General features: G+C 50.4%; 1 protein-coding gene across 1 annotated transcript; it reads right to left on the minus strand.

Moving 5' to 3' along the window:
- Positions 1-2,554: 2,554 nt before the first annotated feature.
- LOC115524690 (transcription elongation factor A N-terminal and central domain-containing protein-like) lies at positions 2,555-3,345 on the minus strand (the record flags this gene model as incomplete). The annotated part of the gene is given in 3 exon segments (XM_030331219.1): positions 2,555-2,783; positions 2,786-2,946; positions 2,948-3,345. Coding segments are annotated over 3 exon segments (744 nt in total), but the record flags the coding sequence as incomplete, so codon positions are not given.
- Positions 3,346-11,517: the final 8,172 nt, after the last annotated feature.

Below are 11,517 nucleotides of genomic sequence, written 5' to 3' on the forward strand. Positions count from 1 at the left end.
GCATCCCAGGTGTGCTTATTTTTAAATCTTTGTTTTGCAATAGCCGCTAACTGAAAATATTTTCTTTCAAGATCTTTATTAACACTTGTAACAAATATAAGGACGAAAGTTTGTCTCCTGTTCCTTTGTTAGAGGCAGTCTCGTGGTAAGAGAAGGAATAATGAAAAAGAGGATTATGGATATAACATATGTAATTACAGAATTATGCAGAAATAACCCTGTAGTTATGAAGAAAATGGTTTCCATTGGAATGGGAGCCGTTTGGTTCTTTTTAAGGGATAAAGACATAAAAGGTCATTTCTTTAAAAAAAATTTTTTTTAACATTTATTCAATTTTTGAGAGACAGAGAGAACAAGCAGGGGAGGGGCAGAGAGAGGGGGAGACACAGAATCCGAAGCAGGCTCCAGGCTCCGAGCTGTCAGCACAGAGCCCGACGCGGGGCTCGAACACATGAAACTCGAGATCATGACCTGAGCCGAAGTCTGACCCTTAACCAACCGAGCCACCCAGGCGCCCCAAAGATCACTTCTTTAGGCAGGGTTTCAGGAGGGGCATTTGATTGGAGGGAGAAGCTTCTGAATTTTGAGTCTGGAATCAATCGTGTCGTCTCCCATTGAGTGCAGATGCGTCCTCCTCCTGTCCCGTCCTGTCCCACTGGGGTCAGGTTAAAGTGTTGGGGGAAAAGAGGACATGGAGGCCGGCTGGTGGAGCAGAGAGAGCTCGGACAGGGAGCCGCTGCTATCCCGTGCTCAGACCGTGCACCCGTGCTGAGCACTGCAGCCCACACTCCTGTGGGTCCCTGGCCTTCTGAGTCGGGTGTGGTTCCCACTCGTAGGTTACGGGCCAGCTCAGCCGGCTTGAGCGTCCCACCCCTGTCAGGCATCACAAGCGACAGGTGAAGATTTGAGTCTGGTCTTGAGAAGCAGTAAGAGCACAGCCGCAAAGAATCCAGCCCGGGTTTGAGTTCCAGCTTTTCCTCTTGCTGCCTGATGGCCTTGGGCCTCCGTTCCACCCGAATCCTCATCAGTAACGAAGGGCTTCTGAAAAGTTTCCTAGGGCGGCCACAACTAAGTGCCACACAACACAAGTTTATTTTCTCATGGCTCTGGGGCCCTGGAGTCCGCAATCACTGTGTCGGCAGGGCTGTGCCCCTTGGGCGGGCCCCAGGGGAGGGTCTGTCCTTGCTTCTTCCGGCTTCTGGAGGCTTAGGCTTCCCTGGTGTGCGGCAAGGTCAGTCCAGTCTGTCTCCGTGTTCACATGGCTGTTGTCCTTGTGCGCGCGCGCGCGTGTGTGTGTATGTGTGTGTGTCTGTCTATACTTGGTCGTCTCCCTGTGTATGCATTTCTGTGCCCAAATTCCCCTTTTTCCAAGGACTCAAGCCATATGGGATTGGGGCCCACCCTAACGACCTCATCTCCTCTTGACTGACTCTGGGAAGACCCTGTTTCCAAATAAGGCCATATTCACAGGCATTGGGATCGGCTTCAGGATTCAACCCACAACAGGTCGAAATGAGAATTAGTTAAAATACATAAGCCACTTGGAAAAGTACCCAGAGCAGAGTCAGCCCACAGTCTGCAGCCGGTGGAGTGCGTGCCTCTGACTGCAGAGAAGGAAAACCACAGCGGCAAAGCCGGGGCAGGGACAGGTGCCTGGAGGCTGCCCGGTCCTGTGCCCACTCGACCTTGCGGCTCCCTCCCCGGCCTCCAGGCCAGTCCCGCTGCCCTGCTCGCCTCTCCCCGTGACTCATCCTTGGGCGTGAAACAGCCTGAGATGTGGTGGGAGAAGAGGGTCACGAACAGCCACACAAACACGTGGGCACGGTCTGCTCTAAACGCTATGGAGAAAAAGTACCGCCTAGAATTTGTTTCCTCCACCTCTGCTGTGGGTCTAACTCCTCCCCCATCGTGACCATCCTTCCTCCAACCAGAATCAGATCCCCCTTCCCCTACAGTTCTACAGTTCCCTCCTAGTCTCATTTGTCTCTCCCTGCCCTTTGTGGGTTCACCAGACATTTATTAAAGTGCTCCCCCTGGCACGGGGCACCCTGAAGGCGGCTGCCTAGGAAGTGGAACAGGGCCCAGGCCTGAGGGGTGGGGGGATTGAGCGAGGCAAATTAGTGACCAGATGATTACAGTGCGGAGCCCGCTGGCCCTCTGATGTGCAGACTCAGAATGGAGAACAGCCCAGGCCTGCCTGGGGAGTGAGAGGTTCTGTGACCTGAAGGCTAGGTGAGAGGGAGGTGGGTCTGTGCAGCGGAGAACATTCCAGGCATGGCAGGGCCACAAAGCACCCAGCAGTCTCACCAGAGGAGGCCGGACTGACTGACACTTGGTTTTAAAGCAAATTTTAATTCCGGGGCCCCTGGGTGCCTCAGTCCGTTAAACTTCGGACTCTTGACTTCAGCTCAGGTCATGATCTCATGGTTCATGAGCTCGAGCCCCACATTGGACTCTTTGCTGGCAGTGCAGAGACTGCTTGGGATTCTCTCTCCCTCTCTCTGTCCCTCCTCTGCTTGCTCTCTCTCTCTCAAATAAAAATAAACTTAAAATATTTTTTTTTTTTTTTTTTTTTGTGAAGAGAACATTTATTTGCAATTACAGGCACACCCACCTGCTGTGGTACCACTGCTCCCCACACTCATTACAGATCACAGAGGTCATCGTGTCTTCGTCTGGATTTGAGTTCCGCACCCAGCCTGGAAGGAAAAGTGCTCCTCTGGTGATTACGGTGACCTTGCAACTGAACTTCTCACAGCTTCTGCATTTTATTTTGTCTGTGCGCCCCCCACCACTCGGGGAAAGTGGTGTTCCTGGATGCGAGATTCCGTGTATGCGGCTCTCAACTGCTTCAGGTCCTCGTGTGCCATTTCCAGGACAGTCGTTTTGGCAAATTCTCTTGGCGACATGGTCCCAGAAAGCAAGATTTGTTGTGAGAATTTTGGGGGGGTTCTTCAGATTGGTGACTTTGCTTCTAACACGAGTTTTGTATTTTTTGAGGTTCTTTAAATAGAGGGTAAGAATGTCTCTTGCGAAGTTGTGCCACATGTCGGCTTTGGGCTGCTGGTCCGTGGAAGAACTCGTTAAAGCTTCACAAAGAAGCTCTGTGCCTTTAGCTCTCACAGGTACTGTGGGATCCGGCAACTCACTGGATCGCTCATCAGCGGATCGAGGGGCACCGCCCGTGAAATGCTTTTTCTCAGGTTCCACTGGACTAGTGCTGTTTTCAGGCGCAATCATTTCAATGGCTTCTGCGACATCGTGGCATGATGAATGAGAACCGGAGCCACCCCGTATCTCACCCCGACTTGGGTCATGAGAAATAAAATATTTTTTAAAAATAATTTAAAAAATTAAAGCAAAGTTTAATGCTGAAACGAAGATCATCTAGGCTAATAAGTAGATACAAGATTTCTGGTTTCGCCAAGTGGAGTGAATTTGACGAATCCTGTAAGATTGTAAAACCAAGTCCTTATCATCGGAACCCTCAGTCCTCTGAGTTGTGATGTTTACCCATAGAAGCAAAAGTGATAGTATTGTTGGAATGACTTATCCAGTCTCATATCTCTTGCGACAGTACATTGATGGTATCTCTTTTGTTGTTGTTAATTTTTTTCATGTTTATTTTTGAGAGACAGAGCATGAGAGGGGGAGGAGCAGAGAGAGAGGGAGACACGGAATCTGAAGCAGGCTCCGGGCTCTGAGCTGTCAGCACAGAGCCCGACGCGGGGCTCGAACTCACAAACTGAGATCATGGCCTGAGCTGAAATCGGACACGTAACCCACTGAGCCACCCAGGCGCCCTGTTGTTGCTGTTTTAAGTTTATCTTGAGAGAGAGAGAGTGAGAGAGGCAGAGAGAAGGAGAGACAGAATCCCCAGCAGGCTCTACTCTGTCCATGCAGAGCCCAACTCAGGACTCAAACTCCCGAAACCTGAGATCATGCAAGATTCGGACACTTAGCCGACCAAGCCACCCAGGCGCCCTGGTGACATCTTTCAATATCTTGCTGTAGCTTTTCAAAAGTAAGAGCAAAGGAAATTTTTAAAAAAGAAACAAAAACCGGTAAAAAATTGGTCCACTTGCAAGCTTCCCCCCCACCCCACCAGCACCAAGGTGATATTCTTCAGACCCACCTCTAGGGGGCAGCAAAGCTTGGGATATTCATTGGGTTGCGCACTTCTGAAAGGAGATTTCTGGATCCTGTGCTGGCGTGTACGTGGGGCGGGGAGGCAGGAGCTGTGGGAGCGTGAGGTGACAGGTGGCCCTCCTTACCTTCCTCTAAAGAAGGAATGCAGGTCTCCTGACCCTACCCAACGTGAAGGGTCGACAGGACGCTGGCGAGAAGATGCCGGCTGGAGTCGCAGCTCCTTGGAGCCCCAGGACCCTGTCTGCCCACCCTCCCACGGCCGGGTGTGTGTGGAGGCTTGGTAAACGTCTGTTAGGTGGAAGGAAAAAGAGGAAGGAACAGCACTCGGTGTATTTTTGATAGAATTCTGAGAGAGCAAGGAAGCCCTCGGTTCCCTCTAAAAACGCTGCACCCACCGGAAGACTTCGTGTTCAAGTGCAGTGAGGGGATCTGGGCTCAGTGGTGGCCAGCTAGGTGAGTTAGCCTCCAGAAGCCGAGATTTCCGCAAACTGGAGACGTGCCCGGACCCTTAGGAGTCTCCGTGCAGGATGGTGGAATGAGAAACACCTTGTCAAGTGTCTGGCCAGTCCCTGGAAAGCAGTAAATGCTCAGAAAGACTCGGGGGCCGTTGTTACCGGCCATGTGTTAATGTTGCATCCCTAATTCACCTTCGTTGTTGCAACTAGTGGCGAGGGTGCACGTCCAGGGTGCACGTCAGGAATGCTCTGGAGGAGGGACGTGACTGTGCGCCACCGTGAACCTGTGGCAGCCGCTTTTGTTAATGAGCATCAAGGACCCTGGGCCGCAAATCCTCATTCTGTAAAACCTGCTGTTTGGAACCGTGTCGACAAGGGCGGAACATTCCTTTATTGCCTGAAGGATCCTGAGCCATATCAGAATCCCACGGGTGATTTCGACACAAAGACGTAGCCTCCATTTCCAACCTGGTACAGAACCCCAGCAGAGGCGGGTTTGGGCACCACCTCCCACATTTATCTTCCCTTTGAGGATCCTGAGTTGGCTTCTCGGGTCAGGCCCAACGTCAACCCTTTTACAGCCAAACCTGGTCTACATGAGTGTCCCCAAGTGCAGCTTCATTCAGTCTTACCCCAGCCCACCCTTCCCCAAATCCTCTGACCACCAGGCCACCCCTCCCTTCGGTTCCCCTGGGGACCAGTCTCCCTTGCTTCAACAGTCGGTAAGCCTAACTTCGAGTTGGTGTTCTTTGGCTGTGGGACTCCATCATAAGACATTTCACCCTGGGGGCACCTGGGTGGCTCAGTCGGTTGGGTGTCCAACTTTGGCTCAGGTCATGATCCCACAGTTTGTGGGTTCGAGCCCCACATCTCTGCTGTCAGCATAGAGCCTGCTTGAGATTCTCTGTCACCCCCCCTGCCCCTCCCCTGCTCGTTCTCGCTCTCTCAAAAATAAACATTAAAAAAAATTTTTAGGGCATTTTCCCTTAATATATGTGTAATCCCATTTGAGATGAAAACAAGCTTTCCTGTCCCCATCCCCTGGCATCTAGTTCATACTCTGATATTTGCAAGAAACAATTTCTCTTAATAACCCTATTTTTTTTTTAATGTTCATTTATTTGAGAGAGAGAGAGAGAGAGAGAGCGTCCGCACATGAGCAGGGGAGGGGCAGAGAGAGAGGGAGAGGGAAAGGGAGAGGGAGAGAGAGAGAGAGAGAGAGAGAGAGAGAGAATGGCAAGCAGGTTCCACACTGTTGGCAAAGAGCCTGATGTGGGGCTTGACCCCATGAAACGTGAGGCCATGACCTGAGCCAACATCAAGAGTCGGACGCTTAACTGACTGAGCCACCCAGGCGTCCCAATAACTACCATTTTTTACTTTTATGATGGAAAACTTTGAACACACAAACAGAAAACATAGAAAGAACAATGTAATGAATCCATGTGAGTCTTCTTATTCAGCATGAAAAATTACCAAAATTTTCCAATCATGTTTCATCTATTCATTCCCTTTCTTTTCCTTTTTTTATTGAAAAGCTTATAGAGAAATCCAGGCTATCATATAGTTTATTCCTAAAAACCTAAGTATACATCCACAACCCATGAACACTTTTTTTTATCTAACTAATCTACCATCATTACAACTAACAAACTAGTAATTATTCTCTGCAATCATTTAATACCTGGTCTATATTCTAGCTTTCCTAAGCTGTCTCAAAATTATTTCTTAACTGTTGGCTTGTTTGAGTCAGGCTCCAGACAAAGGTCACATATTACTTTTAGATGTTCTATTACTAAGCCTTAAGTCCCCTAGCTGTAACTGCCCCCTCCCCTCACCTAGTTATCATGGAATTAATTTACTGGAGAAATTAGATCACTTGCCCTGTGAAATGCCCCACACTATCGATTTGGTGTTAATAAGCTAACTTATTCCTCCAATTGCTGTATTTTCTGTTAAATTAAACGTTAGAGGCAGAGGTTTGCTTAGATTCTTTTTTTCTTAAATTTTTTTAAATTAACATTTATTTATTATTGAGAGACAGAGAGACACAGAGCATGAGTAGGGCAGGGGCCGAGAGATGGAGAGACACAGAATCTGAAGCAGGCTTCAGGCTCCGAGCTGTCAACGCAGAGCCCGACGCGGGGCTCGAACCCACAAACCGCGAGATCATGACCTGAGCCGAAGTCGGATACTTCACCGACGGAGCCACCCAGGCGCCCCTTTGCTTAGATTCTTAAGTTTGCTTAAGTTTTTTCAGGATGCCTGCTTCAGAGACGGTACATTTGCTTTGTATCATATGCTGCCCTGCTGTCCCCTCTTAGAGATACCTAGTAAATTGACCAGCGACTTCCTGTATTACCAACCCGATCCATCCGTCTGCCAACAGCAGACGGTTTTAGCGCCTCTTGGTGATTGCTGCCTAGATCCGTTATTCCACTAGGTGTTTGGGGGGGGAGGGAGGGAGGGGATGATTTCCTAATTCTATCATCCCTTCTCCCCTTATTAGCTTGTATTTATCTACAAAGAAGAGATTTCTCTCATCAACTATTTGTGTACCCTCACATAAGGTTTATACAGAAAAAAAACATACAAAAGAAAAAATTTTACTTTCCTTGCATCAATTTATAGAGTAAAAAGTTGGCCTGGTGAGGATTTTTTGTCTTAGGAAATTTACGAAGTCATGAAATCTGTACACTGACCTGCCTCAGTCCATCCCGGTCATCCTTTTGATGCTTAAGTTGCCCCATTTTAGACCAGCGGGAAACCCTTCACCGTGGCACGTCTTTTTGACTTGACACGTTTGTTTTTGAAACTTCCAAAGAACAGGATGCCCCAGGCTCAGACCATTTCCGGTCCCAGGCCCAGGGTCAGCCCTCTCTGTGCAACCTGGTTCCCGCAGGGTCCCGCTCCTTGCGAGAGCGGTCGGTGTCAGAAAATGTCCACTTTGGGCCTCGTATAAATCCGTGTTCGTTTTTATTCCAAAATCGGCAAGGTGAACAAACCAAAATTAAATTTACATCTGAAAGTATTGATTCACGGGTCTGATGTTCAAAGCGACCAACCACAGGGACCCCCATCAATGCAATGAGCCAGGCACCCAGGAACAACCTCGCGACAGACATGCTCTCTAAGCGCACTGACAGCAGTCATGGCGTTTCACCAGGGAAGGGGCGTCCAGGAAGGTGAAGGCTCATCCAGTCCCACCACACACTACCAGCCACGCGCACTGTGATCTGGTGATGAGTGTGGAGGACAGCAGGGACGGCCGGAGTCACATCGCCATTGCCACTGCCAGACCCCACGGACAGGGGTTTGGAACCCAGTGCGGGCAGGGTACTCGGGCTTGCAGGAGCATCATCTCATAACCCTTTGAGTTCATAATGCTCTGTATTTACTTTTTATTTCTTAAATGTTTATTTATTTATTTTGAGAGAGAAAGAGCGAGCATGGAAAGGGGAGGGACAGAGAGAGAGCAAGGCAGTGAGCACGAGCAGGGAAGAGGCAGAGAGATGGGGACAGAATCCCAAGCAGGTACCGCTCCGTCAGCACAGAGCCCAACGCGGGGCTCGATCTCATGAATCGTGAGATCGTGACCTGAGCCAAAAAGAGTCAGACGCTCAAGCGACTGGGACACCCAGGCGTCCCTCACGACGCCCGTTAGAGTGGCTGGGTGCACAGTTCTCCTCCTTAGCTGGCTACAGACGTGGGTGTGTTTACACCCGTCCCTTTCACTCTCAGCCATCAAGCCACGTAATTTTTTTTTTAACGTTTATTTATTTTTGAGACAGAGAGAGACAGAGCATGAACGGGGGAGGGTCAGAGAGAGAGGGAGACACAGAATCTGAAAAAGGCTCCAGGCTCTGAGCCATCAGCACAGAGCCCGATGCGGGGCTCGAACTCACGGACCGTGAGATCATGACCTGAGCCGAAGTCGGACGCTTAACCGACTGAGCCACCCAAGCGCCCCAAGCCAAGTAATTTTTAAGATGTCTTAAAGCCCGTGAATTAAAGCCCAGTTATGTTGAGCCACTTGAGTTACACTGACATTCAAAAACAAAATAATTGTAAAGGCTTTTAAGTTTGAAATGGAGATATTAACCTTATTTGAGTTAATTTTATTTATTATTATTTGTTAACCTTGTTTTAAAACCTCTGCATACAGCATCAGGCTCTGTGCTTACTAGGCTGTGGCCATGCCTCTGACGGGTCTGAAAGCCCCCGGGAGAAAACCGTTCCCTCAGGCCACTTCCTCCCCATGTGTGTCCTACACCTTTCCGCAGGACCACCCACTTGTCACCTGCACCGCAGTGAACCTGCCACATCTGGGGTCCCTCTTCGGCGTAGAGAACTAGGGGCTGCTTTCTGGCCTCAAAGGTCGATGGTTTTAGGAGGGCTCACAGATAAACATAACATTCCACGCGAGATGTGCTCAAGCCAGTGCTGGATGTGAACATCATGTAACACGCTAAGGTGACAGGACAGCCCCTTCTTTGCTCTCTCCTTCCCTGCCTCACGTTGACAGAAAGAGTTCTTTCCACCTGGCTTCCCCTGGATCCCCTCTGTCTAGACGTCAGGAGGAAGGGCACAGGGTTCTGGCTACGTCTGGACTGGGTGCTTCCCGCACGCCCTAGAACGCCCGTGTTCCTGAAGCCCAGGCCACCCCCAGTGCACCTGCCCCCATCCCCTGCAGGCGACAGAGGTCCTGGGGGCTCAGCACAGCAGGCTGCACAGACAGTCACAAGGGCACCTGCACTCAGCCTGGGCCAGAGCACCCAAAGTCAGCCCCGGCACCGCATAAATCCCACGGCTGGAGTGGGACTTGGGGGTGGGGGGTATCCAGGAGGAGGCTGTCACCTGCAACACCCAGCTGAGCAGATCCCCCCCCCCCGCCCGCCGCCGCCGCCACCACCACCCCATAGTTAACCTGTAGGCGGCGTGCACGCTTCAACTATTAATTCACTTCCTTCGAGGGTGGCTGTTCATTCCTTTCCCTTTCCGTTCTGCACAGAACTTTGCAAGTACAAGTTACAGACATGAGGGACTTAAACACTTTCAACTCTCCGACTTTGTATTCCACTCGTACCTGGAATTCGTTAATAGGCTCGTGGGTGGGGAAAAAAAGTTTTTAAAGGAACTAAAACCTCGAGGTAACTGAAACTGGCAAAGTCTGTCTTACCTCTTCTTTCCTCTGCCTCTAGGCCCCTGATCTGCAGCCTCAGGGTGGTGGCCGCTCCTCGGGCTAGGACTCACCTCCTGAAACAGCGTCGCACCTCAATAGATGCCGCCAAGCCTTCTGCTGTCAACTCCAGGTCTCCTCGGACCCTCAGGAGATGCCCGCAGGGAGCCTGTGCGGCACCAGGCAGGGCTCATTCAAGGTCAGGAGTAAAAGATCCAAGGGCAGGCCTCAACCCAGATGGACCGTGGGATATGGATAACAGGCGCTGCCTTCAAGTTCACCGTTCACTGATCTGGAAGGCACTTCTGACAACCTGCTCCACACTCCTCAGAAAGTTCTGGACAGGGCAGAGCTCCACGGCCCCTGACAATTCATTCTTCTCCTGACTTTCCTGCTCCTCCCACTCCTGCTCCTCCATTCATACCCCCTGGAATACCTCCCAGATAAAGCTAGAACATTCAAGCCCATGTCCTACGTCTACCTTTAGAGCGAACCAAGCTACGGCAACTGTATTATTACTTTATCTCGTCACCAAAGATCCGTTGGGGACCTACTGTGTGCCAACCGTCTGTTGAGGACCTACTTGAGTCATCAAAGAAGAAAAAGCTGTATGTCTGTCGTCTCGCCCCCCTGAGCACTCAGTCCAGTGCATAATGAAATGTCACGTACTGAAACTAGCAACAGATTCACATCCCTAGAGCCCTGGAAAAAGATTTGGGGATGAAATTATCGCGGGGTCGGTGTGAGCTGCCTTCTCAAGCTAATTGGTGTCAGCTACTCCCACGTTCCACACCGTGTTGCTGGATCACCTACGCGAGGTGTGCAAAGTCTCGTGACCAACTGGCCACCTCTGTCACATCTTTAAAAGAGGCTGGAGAGACTGAGAGAGGTAATGGATAAGAGCTTTTTTTTTTTTCTTTGTGCTCCTTTTATGAGGACTCTGCCCCATGGGGGAAGGACGAGAGACACTCTCCCTTCATACACCGGAGAGATGGTAGTGCTCTCTCTCCAAGCTCCAAGGACATGTCAACCTCTCAGGAGATGTCCCCTGGAGCCTGGGGACAAAGTAGACTGGTGTCTGACCTTTGTCTGACTCAGCCCAAATCATCTGTCCTGCCAGTGAAGCAAAGAAATGGCTATTTGGGCAAAGAAGGCACACGGGGTTCTCACACCTCATGTTGGGGGCCATGAGACAGAATGGTGCATTAAGTCCTGCACACGAGGACTTCCAGGGGACGCGAGTAGACCTCACAGAGAGATGCCACATTGTGCCTTGGACTGAGAGGTCTCTAACCACCAGCCTGCATAAGGAATTGCAGACAAGAGATTCCTATTAAGAGGGGGGATCAGAAGGTAGAGGGCGTCCTGAGAGATCTGCATCTGGTCCCTGCCTACCTGTCCTCCTTCACTTCCTCCAGTGTCCTCTGTGAGAAGTAAGGGAGATGCTTCATTTTCAGAAATACCAAATAAAAGCTGTGCCATTTACAACGTATTAGAAATATGCACGAAACCCCCCCCCCCCCCCCCCCCCCCCACGGAGTCCCAAACCCTAAGTCTTCTCTTCCTAGTTCTTCCCCTTTCTGCTTTGCGGGCTTATTTTCACAAGCTTTGCAATGAGCATGCGCCAAAGAACAGGGAGGAGGGACTGGAAGTCTCTGCGTCACCTCCGGAAATGTACATTTGCTCTAATCAGACTTTTTGCCTTACGGGGGGCATAGGCGACTTCCGGTAAGG

This window comes from Lynx canadensis, chromosome A1, assembly GCF_007474595.2.
Source record: "Lynx canadensis isolate LIC74 chromosome A1, mLynCan4.pri.v2, whole genome shotgun sequence".
Lineage (NCBI taxonomy): Eukaryota > Metazoa > Chordata > Mammalia > Carnivora > Felidae > Lynx > Lynx canadensis.